The sequence below is a fragment of the Pygocentrus nattereri genome, chromosome 21, assembly GCF_015220715.1.
Source record: "Pygocentrus nattereri isolate fPygNat1 chromosome 21, fPygNat1.pri, whole genome shotgun sequence".
NCBI classification, from domain to species: Eukaryota; Metazoa; Chordata; class Actinopteri; order Characiformes; family Serrasalmidae; genus Pygocentrus; species Pygocentrus nattereri.
In genome coordinates, this window is record NC_051231.1 from 11,345,981 (window position 1) to 11,367,046 (window position 21,066).

A 21,066-nucleotide genomic window follows, 5' to 3' on the forward strand; every position below is an offset into this window, starting at 1 on the left:
AGGGAACATTTTATATTGTTTGTACCTTGATAAACAAGAAATGTACCTGCACAGAACCTTTGTTTCTACCAGTGTAGTGGTAATGAGTGGTGTGATACTTGTTACAGCCATTAGGCAAGAAACGTAGAGCATCTGGGCCCGTATTTGTAAAGCTTCTCAGAGTATGGGTGCTAAACTAGAACCAAATCGCTCTCTTAGTTAAGAAGACTGTTCTAACAGAAACCGATCTTATGTCAGCACTTCCACTCTGAGAAAACGCAGTGAATAGGAGTGTGAAAGTGAATTGTGACTCACAGTACATCGCAGTGTAGAAATATCAGCTGCATTCTGTTAATCAGGCTGTGTGATGTAATTGCATTGAGCATTAAAGACTGCAGTTAGCTTGTTTTCAGTCGACATCCCCTGAGAATGCACAGTTCACTGTAAGTGATCTGTCAGAATGAGCTCACATTTCCCTTACATGCATTATAGTCATATAACACTACTAATGTAGTGTTACAGACCGTATCAATTTCTGTTCATCAGAAGGATTTAGCAACTTGTCCAGTCACAACACACATTACTTAACTACATACAATTTATTAATTCTCTGGTTAATAACTCATTTTGTAGACTTAGTTTTCAGGTGATGCCATCTAGTTCTGGAAAGCTGCAGAACTTGTAATGAGCTAACTCGTTTATTTGTTAAATTGGTTAAATGATACTGTAGCCTGCAGAGCTAGAACATTAATCTGCATATTTATACAATTTATTTTTAGTTATTTGCTTATTACTCATTTTAGCTCAAAATAATGGGCTTAAGCAAAGACCACGTCATTTCTGTGGTGGTATTTTATCTCTTGGTGAACAAAATCTCAGTTTATCAGAACAGTGCCAGACAATTTGCACTTTACATTTGCCACAACATTCTGTTGTTACTGCTCTCCGTGTTTGAAGTCCACATTTAAGCCAGTTAATTGATTATTTAGTGTTTAGTTCACATCAATAATTGACTGTCCAGTATTTGTTCTTGCACACTCCACTGACATGAACACACATGGCTAAGAGTGATAATGAAACTTGTCTGTTATTACTGTTTGTAGATGCTGTGAAAGAATATTCTTCAAAAAATAAAACTTACAGCCCATTTATTACAGGCCTGGACAATATACCCACTTTTTCCAGTATGTAATGATTCAGAGTGGATCCTGTGTCTTTTATGACTTTTTTTTTTTTGGTTTGGCTAGACACCACTCTCAGTAATGACTGTGTCAACAGCAAGGTTTATTCTGCTGTCTGTACAGCAGTTTCTAATGACTACAGAACCATCAGTGTTTAATGTCCAAAAAGTTTTTTTTTTTTTTGGGGTTGTGAAGGACTTAAGAAGGTGTAAAACAAAAAAGTCTCTCTGGCAGCGATGTGATTGCTGTTTTTAAATGCAGAACAAATCCTGATCCTACCACCTTTTCAAAAGTTTACAACCATTTTTCTAGTAAAGTGGTGGATAAAAAAATGCTATTTTTTTAGCCTCATTGGTAAAGAAATTGACCAAATATTCTCCATCCACCATTAATTTTAAGCGTTTCTTAATCTCTTGTTTGATGCTGTGGTGTCAAGTCATAAAACACTGTGAATTTGTCAATTAGTTATTAACTATTTCTATCATATTTGTTTACATTTCTGTACTGTTGTTGGTAAACTAAAACATGATCTCAGTGTAACCCTGTTTTCAACAGCTTAACTAGGCCTTCACCAATAGTGCTGCTAGGCTATTGGTTCAGTTCATAACATTTCTAAGATGGTATAATATTGTGTGCTTTGCCCGAACATGGTGATGGAGCTTTTGTAACTATTTGTGATGCTGTTATAATCAACTAGAATGACGCTAAAAGAAACAGTAGATTTTTACTTGTAGTGTAACTAGCTGCCTCTTTCTAATTTAGCAAGCTGTATGACCAGCAAAGTTATGAAAATTATTAACCACTCAACTGTAGGGAGAAATGGAATGAAGTACCCAAGTAGTACTCTCCTTTAGGCCTGGGGATATCGATGATGGAATCAGACATCCTGCACTGCTTGGCACGGAATTCTATGATAGTGCTTCAAAGATGATAACTGCTGTGCTGGGAAAGAGAACTGATTAAGAATTAGAGACTTATTTTATTTTAAACAACTTGCTAAATAATATTAAATGATATGTACATGCAGTGTTTTATCCCTTTCACTGTTGAAACGAGATTACAAGCCGTTTGGCTTCAATTGAGTCCCACTGTCTCTGCTGAAAGTGCAACTCAGTGTTTGAGAAAAGCTCTAGTGTTCAGATAGTTTGGAGGAGAATTGTGAAAATATAGTACCTGAATGAATCTATAGCTGAAGAAAGAAATTAAAAAATGCTCCCAGATTTTTGTATATATGCAAAGCACGTTGGCATGGCTTTAGAACTCATTTGCGCCCTTTTAGCACTCTGAAGTTTCTCCATGAGGGGGAGCTATTAGCACGCCAGCTGCTTTTGTGTGTGTCATTTAAAGAGAAGAAACAACCTTGAACCCTCACCAGCAGGAACTCATGAATGTGCTTCAAAAGGAGAGGTGAAATAGTATCAAAGGAGAGTTACTCAGCATTATATTATTTAAAATGGTCACTATATAATCAATAATACGGAATCTTTTTTTTTTCCCCTCCCCAATTCAGTCGTGTCAAATTCCACCTGCTAGTTAGGACTCCCCCAGTCACACAATACTGTCAACGCTAGGAGGATGAAGGCTAGCGCATGCTTCCTCAGAGACCTGTGAAGTACCACCGCATCTTATAAATACTGAATTTTTAACAACAAAATATCATAGAAACTATTTTACGAGATTGTTCAGGCCTACTCCCCTTAGATATTTGCCTTCCCACAAAGGAATACAGCCTCTACAGAATCTAAGTTTCTACATCTTCTGGCTAGATATTACAAAAACTTTATTTTACTACCTACACATATGTGCCAGCATTTTGCTTGGATTTGCAATTCTTAGATATCTTCCAAGCTCCTGTTGTAGTCACTAGAAAAATAGTTAAATGCATAATCTGTTGGAATGTCAGAGCGTCTCATGTTTCTTGTACAGGAATCTGTTTTTTGAGAGGCATCTGTATGGATTTTAGCAGAAGCTCAGTCAAATGGATCCGTCTCACCCGGAAATCTTATGAAAACATACTTACTCAAATTCAACACACATCAAAATACAGTACAATGTAAATCAATATGTGGGTCAAAAAGTTTTAGCTGTGCAGCTGAGTTAGGCCAGAGCCAACCTCCTTTAGGTTCAGAATCACTTTCCCAAATGCTGATCACGGTTCAGTTTTCTTTGTTAAGAGGTACTCATTTGCTGGAACTGGTGGTGTTCTAAGGGAATCAGGCCATATGTTTTTCTCAGTAGTGACATGCTGGATAGTCACAGGATGAAAAAAAATTAGGAGTCAAATTTTGATGTCCCAGTTGCAGAAGGTCTTTAAAGTTGCTGCTAGTGGTGGGTAGCTGTATGTGGAAAAATGAAGCATCTTCTAAAAGGTCAAGATTTTAAGAATCAGTGGAAATATTCCATAAAATGAGCTTCCAATCCATCAGTTGTGTCTTTGGTTCTGTCACGCGAGCTCTGCGTAACACGTGAATGCGAAGATGCGTCTATTCAAGATGCAGCAAGTATCTATTAATATTCGAACAGTGTTAATGTATTAATAATTGTTCAAAACTACTTGTTTATTGCATCATGATCAGTTTCTTCCAAATGGAAACAATGTGACAGCAGAAAGAGGTTTGACGAAAAATGGATTTGGTAACAAATGCTACAGACCTTATAGCAGACGTTTGCTGAACCATGTGCTTATAAATAGTTATAAATTCAAGAGCATGTCTAAACACCTCACTGCTGGACATACAATATATTAGTATATTCCATATTTTGTTGAAGGAGTGCGCAAGAGAGGAGAAGTCTAATGGCAAACAGAAAAGGGTTAATCAAAACAAGGTGGAGAGTTGTTTTTCTGTGTTTAAGCAAACCACAGCTTTCCCTGTAGAAAAATGCCACTGTGGGAAACTTAAAAACAAACATGTAGATTACTCTGACATGGATTAAGCAAAAGTGTTTGGGGTAAAATGTAAAGCCAGTGGTGTTTCACCTTTAAAAATCCTATATAGACCAGACTTTGGCTTAAAGTGTAGCTGATTGCATGCAACTTGTTCATTTATTTACATTAACAGTTATTCCATACTCAGTATTGTTGCTAAATGCAGTAGTTTTCACATTTCTTCTGGTGTTTATATCGATAATTTGCGTGTAAAACAAAGCCCCACACATTTTGTAGATGTGAGAGTTAAAAAGTAATTGCTTATAATGTTGTTATATGAGGTTTACTTTGGCATGAAGGAAGACTCTACTGGGTTACTGTTAAAATGTTGTGACTTTGAAGAATTTATGTACATACAACTCCCCCAGGTGTTTGCCTGGCTGAGAGAGCTTAAATGGTCCAAACCTGTTGTGAGTTTTTGGAGACACCGGTATGTGAGACGTGGCAGCAGCAGCACAGGCCAACCTGCAGATTTGTTCCATATGTTTCCTGAGCGAAGTTTCTCTCACTGTTCCCTTGGTGTCCAACCCTCCTCCACCCCCTCCCCTCTCCCCACCCCCTTTATGTCTGTCTGCGCTCCTCAGACTGGCCAAATTGTGATGAAGAAAATTGATGCATTGGAAAGCTTTTTCTCAAACAATCAAAGTGCACATTCCATAATGTTGGAAAAAGGGGCTCCCAGTTCTGGAACTTAGACGATCAGCTGTCAGCAGGCATACGTCTATTTGTAGTATTCTTAGGAAATTATCCAGGATTGTTATTTTGCAGTAGAATATCTAAAATGTTGTTCCAGTTCAGTAAGGAATATTTTTAAATGGGCAAGAAAAACCTTTGTGTAAGTCTCACCAGGAGTTACGAATTGTTTATGCAAGATGAAATAACAGTGCTTCCCTTAGATGGCTTTATTCATGGTTTTAAGAAGGTGGGAAAACAGAACAGTGGAAGTCGCATCTTTTTTAATGTAAAGCTCTGAGCAAAATTATCGATAAATCCATTTATGTGGCCAGAAAGCATTTCTTTGTTTCAACAGACATTAGTATTAGAATAAATAGAAATAAATAATCAATTTCAGATTTTCTTTTTGTGTGTTGACCATTTTCACAGTTCTCCTCAAAGAAGTCCAGTATTTACAGTTACCATCCAAAACCTAGGTTATCTAATCAATATATTATTAAATCATATAAGGTGCTGCTGATGGAAGTTAACAAATCCTATTTAAGTCAGAATCCAAACCTGCGTTCACCTGACCGACTTTTCCCCAAAACAAAATTGTGTTGCTGCATACATACTTATTTGTGTTTATTCTAATGTCCTTTAGTGTGTTACTGGCATTGAACACTGCTGTTTTCATGGCTGCCTAAGCTTTTTGCAGCCTCAGCGCTGTATCTTCTAAGCTGAGCTGTAATCCTGGGATTCATTATCAACTAACAGCTGTGTCTGCATGATCACCTGTGGGAGTTTACCCTCCTCTGTATGTACTGAGGTGCTCAACAGTGCTGCAGTGGTAATAGTTCTCAAAAAAAATGTAATAGGTTTCATGAAAATTTGGAGATTGGTGGCATTAGTTTGAAAGTGTGCATTCTCCATGCATATTAGGAGCTGGATATTATGACTAGCTCTAAAATAGTTTTCTCTAATAATGAATGAAACACTTGGTTACTCATAGTTTTTCTAAACTTCACGAACATTTGTTAATATGAACCTTACTGAATGAATTGTCCCAGATGTAAACTATTTGTTTAAATCTGAATTGAACATTCATTATGGCTGACCTAAAGCTAAATTGCGAAATTACTAAATATTTATTCCAGTAGTAGATTGATTATGAACAAAATACCTCTGGCAATTGCTTTGTTTGTTAGCAGTTTGTAGAAGAACGAAGTTGGCTAATCTTTTCATAAAGTTTCATTGCCAGTGAATGCAAGATTTGGTCTGATGTAGACATTTGCTGAAGTTAACGATTGATATTTCAGCAATTCAGTGGTTGATTTAGGAGCAGTTTAGTTATTAATTCTGTTCAGTTATGTAAAGTGTAATCTGATTAAGTTTTTCCTGCCAATATTAATTATATTTCTGTTTATCCTATGATTGTAGTGCATGTTGGCTTTATTAACCACAAAAACTACATCTGTTGAGTATTATTACTATTGCATTGAATCGTGCAGGGAGACCAACAAGACCAGTGTCAAAACCTAAACCAGCAGCTCCATCTGCTGGACTGTCTGCTGACCTCCAAAATGAAATACAGTGTTAGGCAAAAACTCACCTTTTTTATTTATTTGATTTGCATTCAGAATGGCCATTAAGTGCATGTTCATTTTTCAGTGTCAGGAAACAGCAACAACTACTTAATACAGTATCAAAAGTTTCAGTATTTAATGTGTCCATATTTACCTTTATTACAGCTTCCAGTTTTTTTCCCCCAGAGACCTGGTTTTTCATATTTCTCCACACCTCCGAAGTTCAATATTAGAAGTAATCCCTGTTACAAATTTCGATTCATCACTCCGGAAGACCTTACTCTTCATCTCAGATGTCCTGATTTGTTGTTCTAGTTCAAATTTAATTAAGTTTAACTTTCCTTTAACTCTGTAAAATAGAGACAGCTACACAGCTTTTCACACCCATAGCACTGAGTTGTCTTCTCACAGTGGAAGGATGGACAGAAACACCTGTGGATGTTTTCAGATCGGAAGCAGCTTGATGTTTCTCCTCTCTCTCAAAGACGAAAGCTTTTAAGTGCTGTTTATCTGATGGGAACAGATTTGATGTTTACCAGATTGTTCACAGGTGTTAAGAGTCCCATTTTCTCTGTATTGTTTCAGTACTCCAGTTTTGGAAACTTCTGATTCATTTTTCTATGAGTTTATTTCTTATGCAAGTGAATTACCTAATCACCTAAGAAATATTTCCTAAAAAAATGAATAACTTGTACTTAATGACTGTTTTGACTGAACAAATTCAATTAAATAAATGAAGAAGGGGTCTGATTTTTACGCAGTACTCTACATCACTCACAAACAAGGATTTGTTGACAGTGTTTGCGGTTTAGTTTAAACCAGCACTTCGCATTAGTAATCAAAGAAATGTTTACAGTTAAACATATGTAAGTTTATATATCTTAACTAAGACTATTCCTGCCATAATACAAAATGGCTGCGAAACACCCTCCTGGTGAGCAATGATCATGATCTGCTTTTACTGAAGAAGAAAATGAATGTAACAAATAGCCTAATCAGAAAAGGGTTGAGATCTGTAACTTATGAATTATAATAATCACACAAACAAACCAACCAGGTATGATTTATTTTAGAAGGTCTGATTTCAGGTTTCACAACGTACACTTGATAAGATATTGTAATTCCTCTGATGTTATGAAATTAGTCGGCAACATCTGTGTTGTGTAAGAGATACTGTTTGAAAATGCAGTGAATCTCAGTGAACATAAACAGTAATTTTCAAAACATATGCAATGCTTACACCCAATGTGGCTACTCTATTGTCTATTCTAACCATTTGATGCCAGCACAAATCCCTGCTGGATATCTTGTTATATATTTTCTCACTGTCTTCACAATACATTTGTTCAAGTAAACTGCCAGTTCAACAGCAGATATGATGCACTGGGTGTGCAGTGCAGCCTGGCAGACTGAGGGAATAGGATCCCTATATAATAAGAAGCTAGGACATTATTAGAAATAGGTTGAAATGCTGCCCTCCAGAGGAAGGATATTCTGACACAGTCAGAAATGCTCACTTTCTTCTGAAATTGGCCAGTTGCACAGCTCTGTGGCCAGAAACACAGCGGAAAGTGGGTGGTTGAATCTCCCAGTACTTCACTGGATTGGCAAAAAGGCTGATTCCTGTGTAGAGAGTCTTCTTGGCCTTGGTTTTAGTTGGACAAAATTCATTCACTCCCACATGGGTAATGCTGTTAGCATGGAGGTACACCACCTAATGGCAGCAAAGCGATGTTGCATTAGAGACAAGACCATCTGAATATAAACTACCATTCAAAAGCTTACTATTTTCAATAATATAAAAATAGTTTTGTTGCAGATACATGTGCGATTCTTTTAACCCTTGTGTGGTGTTGATGATGTTACTCATTTAATACATCCATAACAATTAAAAAATACCAGATGTTTAAAATATCACAAGTGGCTAGTGTAGAGTTCTCCTTTAGCAGCTGTAGCCAGTCAGCAGCCTGTCCATGTTGTCCACCCTCACACACATGCACACATATACAAACACACACACTAACAGCAGGTCATGTAGGAGGAGAACAGAGTGAAGGGACACAGCACCACCACACTTTTATTCCTGCAGGTTCACCCCAACACCACATGTGTAATATAAATATGTAAGGGGTGAACAGTGTGAAGTCACTGAAAATGTGTTATGTTATATGTTCTTCACAGAAAATGAGTAAAGCCCATGGAATCTGAGGTTGAAATAATAGGTTTTTTTTTTGTTTTTTTTTTTGAAAATGGGTCCCACAGATGATTAAGATGATACTACTTTATAAATGATGAACACCTCAGATCAAATTGAATGATTTGTTGATTTTCTGAGTGATATGTTAACATATCCTCTATAGGATACAAACTGCAGTTTTTAGTGCACTATTTAACACAATGAGAAAAAAAAAACACAAAAAATATTAAATCTGCCATTTTGCAGTCTTTTTTTCCTCAAATGTGTTAAATTAAGCAAATAGACATTCATTCTGGGCCGTAATGGGCTGGAGGGAACCAGCCTTGTGACCAGAACGTCACCAGTTCGATCCCCTGAGCTGACAGGACGTGACTGAGGTACCCTTAAGGCATCTAACCCCCAACTGCTCCCAGGGATGCCCATCACTCTGGGCGAGTGTGCTTACTGCCCGTAATGTGTGTGCATTCACTAGTGTGTATGTGGTGTTTCACTGCACAGCAATGGGTTAAATGCAGCAGTGAATTTCCTTGTTGTGGGATTAATAAAGGGTAACTTATTTATTACTTATTAATTATGCATTAAAATATTCAGAAGTATCTTCTCTGTAGAGGATGTGTTAACACTTTTGCACTTAGAAAACCAACAAACCTTGTCATATATCATTTGACCAGGATGCCCAGACTTTTGCATGCAACAGTACAGGAAACTGTTCAAATTAATTGTTAGATGTGTCTAGAACTTTAACCAGAGCTGTAGATGATTCCACAGTGACCAAGAAAGCTGTATAACATTGAGAATGAAATTACACCAAAATGAACATCCAGAATGCCTCATATTTGAAAAGTGATTCAAATCTTAAAGCAGGTAGTGTCTCAAGGAATGTACCTCTCTAAGTAAATAGAGATTTACAGTGTATTATTTATCATTTAATAACTTATTATTCCCCAAAAAAAGAATAAAACAATTTTAAAATATCTCTGTCTAGTTCATACTAGTTCAGCCTACATTATTGAGTATAAAATAACAGTAATTATGAATGACATGATTCCAAACTTTTGAATGGTGGTATGTCTTCATGTGCCGTATTACTTCACCATCATTGATCTTATTTAAAAAAAAAAAAAAAAAAAAACTGGCTTAACTTACCCGTAAATACTTAAGTGTGTTCAGACCTGGTGGGACTTTCTTCAGTTTGTTGTTGTCCAAATGGATTTCTCTGATTTTGGGAATACTTGCTAAGGTCCCGTTCTCCACAAACTTGATCTGATTGAAACCCAGCCCCAGCCTGTGATTGAAATAGAGAACTATGTTAATATGTGTCCATTTATGTCCAGGGAGATGCTATGGCTGCACTAGTGTTGGGCCATGTTGGAAAATGTACTAGCATTCTTGTACCCATTTAACATGCATTACAATACTTTTGAGGTTTGATAACTTGGTACAGTCACAAAATCCATAGCAGTGCCACACAAAATCCAGTAGAAGAGGTTTAATTGTGTGATACATTAATCATATAAAGATGCGTGCAGTTAGTCAGGGTTACTTCAGTACTGATGATATCCACAATATGCATAGAAGAGCATTATATTAACTGTAAATATGACATTATCCATCCCTAGACATCATTGTAGTGCAATGTGTTTACCTCAGTAGATTTTTGTATCGGATAAAGTCTTCTACTTCAACTTTACCAATTTTATTATAATCCAGATGAAGTTCAGTGAGAGAAGAGGGAAGATCTGTGAAGACACGATGTGGCAAGTGTCTCAAGTAAACATTTCTTCAAAAAGGACCCTTAAAAAATAACTGCAGTTTAAGAGCATTTAATTTGAGCTCAGTCAGAATCTGTTCTATTCATGGCCAGCTGGGAGAAGTAATCTCAGTCAATAAATATACAAAGTCATGAGTGGTTAAAATCTTGCAACTTTGCTCTTGTTATTTTAGAAAAGTTACCTTTTGGCACTGCTGTGAGCTTTGCCTCTGCAATTCTCAAGTAAAGGGTTGCCATGTCATCAAAAGCTCCAAGCTCAATCCCACTGTTGGCAATTGGATTTGCACTTATTTCTGGTGAGAGAGATTAATTGTGATTAATGATGGTGAGCTCGGTCACTGAGGATCTATCTTTTTGCAGATTTTACTGTGGCATTCTTCTTGTAGTAAAGACCTTTAAAGACCTAGTAAAAACAAGTCTGGAATTGCACCACTGAAGTGTTAGTTATACAGATTGTGTGATGCCTAAATTCCAAGTAGTTGTATTCATCTTTGCTTTTGTACTTAGTCTTTAGACAAAATAAATCTTTCTTCATAATTAGGTGTTTTAAACTTGACATGCTGCACTTTTCTTAAGCCAAGTGTACACTACATGAACCTGTCAAAAATGTAGAGCCTTTCATACCAGAGGTGACCAAACCTTCTATCTTGGTGGGGCAAACTATGTTTGTGTTCTATTATAAATATTGTATAAATATTATACCAATAATGAATGTTGGTAGGTTTCAAATCATTTTTCAATATATACTTTATAAGATGTCTTTGAGTTCCTCAAAGTGCTCCTTCTACAGACCGACAGTATCCTCATTTGAAGTCAGAATTTCTCCACCCCTGCCGAGTACAGCTTGGGAGAAGCCAATCCGACCACTTCTGAGTCGCCAGTTATCCAGAACCTCCTCGAGGCCGACCAAAATTCTTTTTCCATGGCTTCACCAAACTCCTCCCACGCCCTGGATTTTGCTTCCGCCACTGCCTGTCGGTACCTCTCTGCTGAGTCGGAGGTCCTTCGGGCTATCCTGTCCCTAAAGGCCACTTTCTTCAGCTTGACGGCCTCCCTCACCACTGGCGTCCACCGGTGGGTTGGTGGGTTATCGGCCTGACAGGCACCCACAAGCTTTTGGCCACATCTACGCCTGGCAGCTTCCACAATGGAGGTTTTGGACAGGGTCCATTTAGACTCCATGTCCCCTACCTCCTCTGGGACATGAGAAAAGCTCTCCCGGAGGTGGGAGTTAAAATCATTCCAAACAGGGGCCTCTGACATTCGTTCCCAGTACACTCTCACTATTTACTTGGGCCTACTGGGTCTGATCATCAGTCTGCCTTGGTGTTCCTTATGGACAAACCATGCCTTGCACAGAAGTCCAGTAAGTATTCACCATTCGGGTTTAGATCTCCCAGTAAGACTATGGAGTCTGTAGGCAAGGCCCTTTCCAGAGCCACACTAGCTCCAAGAAGGCTGAATACTCTGAATATTACGGCCGAATACACACAACAGTCAGAGTTTCCTCTCTGTGGTTTTATTTTACATTGAGGCGACCCTTTCGTCCACCGGGACAAACTCCAACTTCACGGCCGCCAGCCAGGGACTTGTGAGTATCCCCACACCCACCCAGCACCTCTCACGCTGTGCACTCCCTGAGTATGAGAGGGACCAACCCCTATCCAGCAGTTTGTTTCCAGAGCCGACAATGTGGGTGGAGGTGAGCCCAACTATATCTAGTTGTTACCTCTCAACCTCCTGCACAAGCTCTGACTCCTTCCCCTCATTGAGGTTACATTCCACGTACCAAGAGCCAGTTTCTGCCAGAGGGGCCTAGGCCACCAAGTGCCTCCCCATCATCTCCCACTGTTTATACCGCACTGTACCACTCCCCTGTGCTGGACCTTGCAGGTGGTGGGCCCACATGGTCTCCCCACGTTGCCTCTTTGGACTGACCCTGACTGGGTTACATGGGCCAGGTTACATGAACTTTTTGAGTTGGAAAAATCATGTGGGTGTTTTGTTGCTCATTTGCCGGCAGTTCATAAGCTTCATGTTATTAGGTTAGAAATCCTGCTGCTCTTGTGATGTAAAAATGGAAGTTTTACAATTACAAATTGGGATTTTGATTAAAATAATAATATTTTTGGCCTTATATTCAGTTGTGTCACTTTGTGTCCATGTCAAGAATATAACTCAATGATTAAAACTGGTAAATATTTTCATAGTTGGAATTGGTTGGATCTTTCGGTACTTCTTTTTGAAGTCATACCTAGAACATGTAGTGACTGCATGCCTTTGAAAGCCTCCTTTTGAATTCTGCTTATCTTGTTGTCATGGATCCTCAGCTCCAGAATGTTCCTTGGCAGATTTTCAGGTATTTGTGTCAGAAGGTTATATGACAAGTAGAGAAGCTGGAGTTTCTCCATGTTTTGGAAAGCTTTCGGATGAATCTTTGATATCCGGTTATTGACAAGAAACAGGGCCTGTACAAACAAAAAAATGAGAAAACTAAAGCGATTACCTACAATTTGTACATAAGATGTTTCATCCATATTTATCACTTACTTGACAGATAACATTGGCAAAACTTAAAATATGGTAATTTAGGTGTTTTCTTAATGAATTTCACTGCTTTTTTTTTTTTTTTAAACATCTCCATAATTAGTTGAAATTGCAAAAATATTATTCAAAGTGTTTTGAAGTGAAATGGTTCATTGTAGAGAACCTTAGATTCAGATTTCTTTACAGTGGCATTGATGAGAACCAGCATTTGATGTCTACAATAGAAGAAAAGTCCTTTTTTGTAGCATCCAAAACAATCAGTGAACCTATGTGTGTCTACCGAGTTGTCATATATTTAATTTTGATGATTGTGAAAAGGTGATGAAACCAAACTAGTAAGGGTACTATTTTGTCCTAGAACTCAATGCATGTGTTTCTCTGCCAAAGATATGTTTGTAAGCTTTTGTAAAGCTTTTTAGTGTCTGGCATTAGACAACCTTTTAGAGGCATGAAGCTCTTCAGACATCTGGTTCCATCACTGCCACTGTAAGGGCATACTCACACCATACCCGGTTGCCTTGTATCGTCCCCGCTTACGTCAAAATGATGGGTTGAAGAGAAGTGTTCTCACATAGCACAATGTAGTTCATGACTGTACTTGGGGTTGTTTTCACATGCCTTATAGATCTATTGATTATGCAATGCAGCAGTATTTTTGATTAATCATGCTGTACATACAGAGGCAGCTGATGCTAAGGGAGGAATGTTGCAGCTTTAGTTACAGACTGCAATTCACTTTCTTAGTAAGGTGATAACCAGACATGCTATTAACCCAAATATTCTCAAATTAATTGTTTGAGTTCCATGCTTGGGCTACTAGATGCAAACTGTGCCCGAGCTTATCTCTTCAAGCAGTTAAGCATAATGTAGCCAGGCAGCGATCACACTGCTCAAACAAACTGGACCTTGGGGGTCAAACGTACTTGAGGGTGGATACTCCCTAAGTTTCTTAGAACAGAGTGTTTCATGTCAAACCACTCTGAACGACTTTTTCTCCATCTTAATGACTCAGTTTGTAGAAATAAAAAAAAAAAGTCATTTCCTGTTTAAAGAGATGTAGATGATACTTCTTGTATGTTCTCTTCTTTTGATATTCTTTCTTGGCTCCAGTCAAGTAAATATGTGGCATTGGTTATTAGAAAAACATTCAGTTTAAGGAACATAATGCATCCGTTCATCAAGGATGTGCCTCAAATTTGCAGCCCATGAAAATTTATTACCACATTTCTGCTCTGCAATTATACATAAATTATAAGATGTTGTTGTGCTTGTTTGAACAATATGTCTTGCCAGATAATTAGAAAAGCCCACTGGAAAAACACTGAATGTTACACTATTACATATTTAACTGCAGCATTTGTTAATGGTGTACTCAACTTACGTATAGATTAGTCAGTCCTTTGAAATCATTCTCCTTAATTTCAGTGATATCATTGTTTTGGAGATCAATCATTAATGTGTCTGCTGGAATATCACGTGGAACTGATGTCAAACCTGAAAAAAGAGGGATTGCAAATGTTAAAACCTGGGCATGCTTGCCACCAAGACAGTGAGAAGTGCACCAGATATGTTTACACCAATATTGTATAAAGATTTTATGGTCCAGAAAGGTAGGGCAAGAAATATCTTCTACCTAGATCTGAACACTGAACTACTCTTCTGGAGCACGTGCAGCCAAAGGGGCAGTCTGATATAAAATTGGCTTCAAAATCGTCAAAATCGTCGTCTTCATCATCATCATCATCATCACCATCATCCCTGTCATCCTGTTGCATGATCTCATGGATCTTCATCAGCTCCATGATCTTGATTGGCTTGTATGGTTTTGCATGACACAGCAGCAATAGGGTGAAGAGCAAAAGGACTCTCATTGTGGAAGTTACGTCTGGGTTTCTACACTGGTAACACCTGGGTATGGAAATAGTACATTTATTAATGCAGATTATTTAGGCACCTACATTATGGCACATTTCTTTCTTTAGTTTTGACAGAATTCTGTCTATTTTTGTATTGTTTATGGCTGAGTTGCAATGTTTTATACAATCACTATTTTGCACAATGGAATGGTACTATATAGACAATTGTTTAATGATTCTAATGTGAGAGTCCTGCTCAAATTCAAATTTTTCAAACCATTACTAGAAAACTGAAGCTGAAAACAAAAATGAAGGGATATTAGCTGCGTGCAGAGCTGTGGAAGATTCTAAAAAGACGGGGAAAGCTATAAACAGTCAAATTTAAGGTTAGAATAAAAATAATATGCAGTTATTTTAAATAGGCCAGAAAGATTAAACTTGTTTATATCGAAATCGCAATTTGAGTGCAATTTTCAGATCACAAGGCCTGCATTTTTCAAAACTTAAGCCTGCAGTATTAAAAATGTTTTACATTTTATAAGTGGAAATTGAACCTAAAAACACAGAGCTTGTGAATTGTCTACAGATAAGTTCCAATCAGAGGTGTCCAAATCCCCATGTGTTGTGATATCACAGCTGCAACTTACTGGCAACTTGGCACACTACATTTAAGTTAAGAGTTCAAGTATCAAACCTAAAACAGAACTGCTTGGCTACAAAATGCCTTAATATAGTATACAATAATTATATAATAATCACAATTTAAATTGCAGTTGCAGTATTAGTCAGAAAAATCACAGTTAGATAGTTTCCAATCTTAAGTCCCAACCAAATCCTATAAAAGGGCTGTACGATTTAGTTGGGACGCAAGTTGTTTGGCTTCAGTCAGCTATTTATCATTTAATGACTTCTTGTTCACATAATTCTTGAAATATTTAATAAAACAAAAAAAGTTAATATGGCAAGTGATTCCAAACTTTTGAATGTTAGTGTGTGATTATAAACAATACATTATTATTCTTCTGATTAGAAGTTATGATGACATAGCTTAACAAGTTTTATTTGCAACGAGAATATGTTTTCATGATTTAACAGCGTCACATCTACCCAAAAATAAAAGGCAGTTATACAGTTGTTTCAGTGATGACTGTTACTTAACTGCAACTTATATGGTCTATAACATGAAAAACTGAATATCCCTTGCCTTTTTAAAATAAAGTTTGAAGTAATATGTAAACATGTTTAATGTCCATATATGGAGATTAAGCTGCTGAAACAACTTTTTAAGAATTAATTTCTTTTGTGATGTCACGAGAATCGACTCATTAACTTATATCTGCCTACTCGGCCTACAGCAGTTTAGCCCTGCCCAATCCACAAACAAGGATTGTTGCAGCTCTGAGAGTTTCTTGAATGCGGCGCAAATGAGACAGCCAATCAGAAAAGAGCTCATATACATATCTCAGTCTTAAAGACAGAATAACAAAATCAGCCTGGTCAACTCTAAGGGATGAAGAGAGGTTGGAAAATGGTCTTGTAAAAATGAATTATGACCCTTTTTGGTACATAAAACCATACAAATATTATGTATGGACCTCAAGGGAAACATAAAATACAAGACAAATGTAGGATGCAGGCAGTTGTAAGTTTTACTCATCAACCTTTCTGTTGTTAAATAACATCTGCCTAAGGTAGTGCAACCACAGCTTAACTCCCTGCCATGTTGTTTAAGTTTTATTCCTTATTCTGTTTTCACTAAGGGCATTGCTATTCATATCACTGGAGTTATGGTAGTATATCTTTAATTCTGTGAGGCTTAATGAAGCTTAATTTTGTACTCATCTTCTGTTTTCTTCTACTGTTTCTTCTAATTTTCCTGCCAACATGCATAATTCTTCAGCACAAGCCAAGACAACAAAGTAAACTAAGACTTTTTGTTGCTCCACTGTGGTGATGGACTAAGTGGGTTTGAAACTAAAGCTGAATGTTTGGGGGGCTCTGCAGTTCTCTTCAGTTCTGGCTTGTGGCTGTTCTCATATGATGCTGACTAGCTGAGGCTTTGGTTGTAGTTGGTTGAGGTTTTTAAATCAGATGATGCGAGTGGGAAAAAATCCTGCAACAGGCTGTTGAGGAGTGTCTGTGTCCACTCCTACCAAGTTGTATCCAACAGTGATGGTGGGCAGCAGGAATCTCTTTGCAAGATCCCACAAGATTACTGTAGCATACCATTTTGGTGGAAGGCGCCTCTTCTGCTATGTGACTGAGTTCAAGCTATTACAGAATTGTAGGTTGTGTTTGTGAAAACTCCAAATCACAATCAGTTGCCATTTTGCTTTTGTGTAGTTCTCCTTCCAGGACCACCAGCTCAATCTGAAGTTATTATTTGAGCAACTGAGTGGGCAGTTACACTCTGTTGCCAGACCTTTTGTCCTGTCAGAGATGATTGTGAGGGGTCCCTCATTTGAAGACCTGTTTGATTGTCAACCAAATCAGTGTGGAAGCAGAAGATAAGTACATTGGGAACTTAGAAAATGTTATGTTCATCTTAGTGTTTGGAAAATCTCTAACATTATATTAAATACAACCATTTCAAAAGCTCTCCTCAAGGAAGACCACTACTTACAGTTACCTTCAATATCTGCACTCTCTAGAAACGAGAGGTTCTTTGAGTGATATTAAATAAGAACCAGTTTTAGTTCCCTAAAGAACTATATTTGAAAACAGGATTTTTGAATTTGAAGAACCATTTAATGGTTTAAAGGATCTTGACATACTGTAACAAACCTTAAATTGGTCAGTTCTGCACTGTATGCCTTAAATTGATTGTTTTTTCATAGAACATTTATATAATGTGTTTTTTTTTTTTTTTAAGTTCTTCTCTCACGTATCTCATTTCCAGAAATGTTTTTTAAATTACTATTCATTGAACGGTTCTTCTGTTCTTCTGTGGCTTCATGCAAAAAAACTTTATCGGTAAACTTTTTACTTTATCGGTAAAAAACTTTAACTGTATCGGTACAAAATTCATGCAATGGCTGTAATGCATTAAGGAGAAAAGGGAAGAACAGGTTTTCTAACCTTCTCACTAAGTTTGAATGTAAGCCACAGTAATTCTGTTGTTCATAATTTGATTGCTTTTATGTGACTGTCACACAGTTCCACCTCTAGCCTTGACTTCTCTAATCCAGTCAGTCATTTGCATAAAACTTTGGTTTATGTACTTCCTTTTCTCCTTTCCTGAACTTCTTCCTCCTAAGTTTGTACATAATTTAATTGTTGATGTGAACAAAGTCATTTAGAGTGGTTTAATGTGAAATGGGTACCTACCATGGTAGTTTTACAGCGGTGGTAATAGAAACCGTGGCTTGCAGTGTGTACACATGTGATTATTTTATTTGGTATCTCAAACCATCAGTGAACTTGAAAAAAAAAATGCTTTTTATTTCAAAACTATCATTTCAAAAAGTAATTTTAGTGTAGTTTTAGTTTTTAGGATAGATTTGTAAATTGATATGTAAAAGTAATAAATCTCAAAACTATCCTAAAAACAGTGTCTCAGGCATGGTAATCATAACCATTTCATGTACTAACCTTATGTGAGGGAGCTTTTAGAGGAGGTCTGGTTCCTATCACCACCACTGTGTACAATACTGTCTCTGTAAGTTTCTCTAGAGCAGAAAATTTCACACCAAACCACTCTAAATGACTTTGTTTACTTCTTAAGCATTTAATCATGCTGAAATTTTGAAAATTTTGTGGTGCTCCACTTTAAATACCTCTTAGGAGTTGGAAATGAATATTGTGAGAACACATGAATTTTTGATACAGAAGGTTTTTACCACAAAATATCATGCAAAGTTGGTTAAAAATGAACTGGCAATAAAAAGAAAGTGATGCACTAATGTTCTTTGCTGCAAACCAACTTTGCACATGTGTTGTTAGTTAGAGCAATTAACTCTCACCGCTTATTAAAGTGTGGTACAGTTTATGAGGGGAAACAGGAAAAATATCAGAATAAGGAAAAACTGTTTTAATCAGCAGGAGTGATTGCCTAATTACATTAGCAGGAATATAACAGCACAAGCATTTCTACTGCAAAATGCATTGGAGATAAAGTAGATAAAGTACAGTGGGTTGATGCTTTCTAATAGGGTTAGTCAGCATCTTCAGCTTCTTGATTAGTGCAGTTCTCCTAATCACAGTGTTTTAAGCTCTTGGCTGGTTGTGTTGTGACTAATTGCTGTATCTTTGTATGGAAACAGTTTATGTACAGAATAGTGAATGACTGCTCATTAGAGTTCTTTTACCTTTAAAACCTACACATGATGTATATTAATACAGGCTGTCCAAATTTTTTTACATGCAGCAGTTCAGAACAGTTACAGCCTCTTTTGCAAATATTCAGCTCAAACTGTAAGAACAAAAAATTGAGGAACTCATCTAATTCATTTCATAAATGTACTCTGTAAAAGATGCCATACCTTAGAAATGTGCGTGATCCTTCTTCAGCTCCAGAAAGCCTCTAGGGGTGACATGAATTCAAGTTGTCAAAACTGCAGATCCTAAGTTATTGCACAAAATCTCAAGAGGAAAAAAAGGAGTTGTTCTTCAAAGATTAAAATCCTTGAACAGACATGAGAAAATGCTGTCAGTGTGAGGAGCTATGTGTGAAATAAAGACCTCACACTGATCCCAGCTTCACTGAATTCTTAACTACTGCTGAACACGCTTTGTTAGCACTCATATGTTTCTCATCACTACTTGAAACCTGGCCAAAATTGTAAGCTTATATATTCAATGGCTCGTCCTTATAAAGGTTCCTCGGGTAGGTCCTCACGTTCCTGCACACCGTGAGTGGGTGGCTTCTTGCCATTGTATTATTTCACATGTATTGGAATACTTTGGGGCTGGAGGAAACATAATATTGCCTAATTTGTGATATATATATATATATATACATTTTTTAAAGTAGCCATCTAAATCCATGTTTTTTTTATGTTTTGGTTTTTGGTTAACTGAAAAATATTTCATGTAGACTTTAGACAGAAAATAATATACATAATAACCTGATCCTTTCAATGTCACTGTCAGAACAAAATCTTCAAAAAAATGATAATTTTACAGGAGAAAGATGAAAACATTCTTAACTTGTAATGGAAGTTCATGTAAAATGATTTTTTCCAGGTACTTTTGGACCATCTTTACTGGTCCATTCATCAAGAAATATCAATGCAATGTAAAGCCTTTATGTGAAAATATTGAAAAACAAATATGAACACAGGTTTTGTTTGAATTGCAACCATATGCAAATAAATTCATTTGTTATGCCAAAATAACATTAGCAGAATTAATTCAAACCAATTCATCAGTGAAAAAGTGGGTGTAACTCTTAAATGTCAGCTAGATTGAACGTCAGTATCTAATATACCTAAACTCTTGTGTGTTTCTAAATGTTATATAACAGTTTTCCAGGGCATAACATGACAATGTGCTTGCAACAGCACAAAATCTTCCTAGGGTTGTATTTATGGCATGCTAAGTGGTGCCAAATATGTGTAGGTTTGGCAAGGAACTTGTAAATGATGGAAGTCCTCCTCTATTAAAGTTTTAGAGCATTTTCCCCCAGCCTCAAGAGCCATCACTTTTTCCGAAATGGTAACAGTTCTCAAACTGGGGTACCACTTAATGTATGTACAGCAGTTCCTGCTGGTAGTAATTACTATTTGTCTATGACTTCCAAAACTGACAAGCTGCTAATGCACAAACAGCAGTTGTAGGAAATGTGTAATCTAATATCCAACAATGGTAGATGGCAATGGACAACTGTAATAGACACTTATTCCCTCCCTGCCTCCTCTTATTGGCAGTCTTCTTCTTTCTTCATGTAGTATGCCTGAATGTCAGAACATTTTCAGATTCCTGAAAGCATATATTCAGTATATAAATGCATTACTGAGAGACTTTATTACATTATAATACAGAAAAATGCTGCCCAACGTCATCATTACTCACAGTTCATACTACGTTTCTGAGAACAGCTGTTAGCAGTGACTCATTTTTGGCTACGTTTAAACAGTGTGGCAGAGAATCTGAAGCTTAAGGGGTCATTCCTGTGATCCCATGGTTATTCCAGGGTTATTTTATTTGAGGAGCATTAGACTAAAATGTCTAATGAAGTGTTTGGAAAAATCTGTGACCCAAGAACAAACTGCAGTTGACCCGCACATGACTGTGTGGATACTTATAGTATATAATTTCTAGTCAAAATGACTTTAATTACAAGTTAGTAATTTCAGATTTTTGAGGACTTTGAGGTAGAAAAGGGAAAGAAAAAAATTAGTTTCCAAAACTGAATTTTAAAAATGAATA

At 37.0% G+C, this 21,066-nt stretch overlaps 2 protein-coding genes across 3 annotated transcripts in view; one reads left to right on the forward strand and one right to left on the reverse strand.

Moving 5' to 3' along the window:
- LOC108431559 (centromere protein P) overlaps nucleotides 1-21,066 on the forward strand; it is a 103,353-nt gene that overhangs the window by 53,702 nt on the left and 28,585 nt on the right. The window lies entirely within an intron of this gene.
- aspn (asporin (LRR class 1)) lies at nucleotides 7,374-19,453 on the reverse strand. The gene is made up of 8 exons (XM_017704799.1): nucleotides 19,179-19,453; nucleotides 14,475-14,749; nucleotides 14,223-14,335; nucleotides 12,549-12,762; nucleotides 10,477-10,587; nucleotides 10,169-10,262; nucleotides 9,670-9,808; nucleotides 7,374-8,040 (listed from the first exon to the last, which is right to left on the reverse strand). Exons 2-8 carry the CDS (start codon nucleotides 14,710-14,712, stop codon nucleotides 7,840-7,842), a joined length of 1,110 nt encoding a protein of 369 aa, XP_017560288.1. The 5' UTR covers nucleotides 14,713-14,749; nucleotides 19,179-19,453; the 3' UTR covers nucleotides 7,374-7,839.

Excerpts from the sequence above, each read along its gene's own strand:
- aspn (XM_017704799.1), bottom strand. The coding sequence starts at position 14,712 with ATGAGAGTCCTTTTGCTCTTCACCCTATTGCTGCTGTGTCATGCAAAA. Across the intron at positions 14,336-14,474 it reads AGTTCAGTGTTCAGATCTAG|GTTTGACATCAGTTCCACGT; the intron begins GTAGAAGATATT and ends CTCTTTTTTCAG. Across the intron at positions 10,263-10,476 it reads GCTCACAGCAGTGCCAAAAG|ATCTTCCCTCTTCTCTCACT; the intron begins GTAACTTTTCTA and ends GTGTCTTCACAG.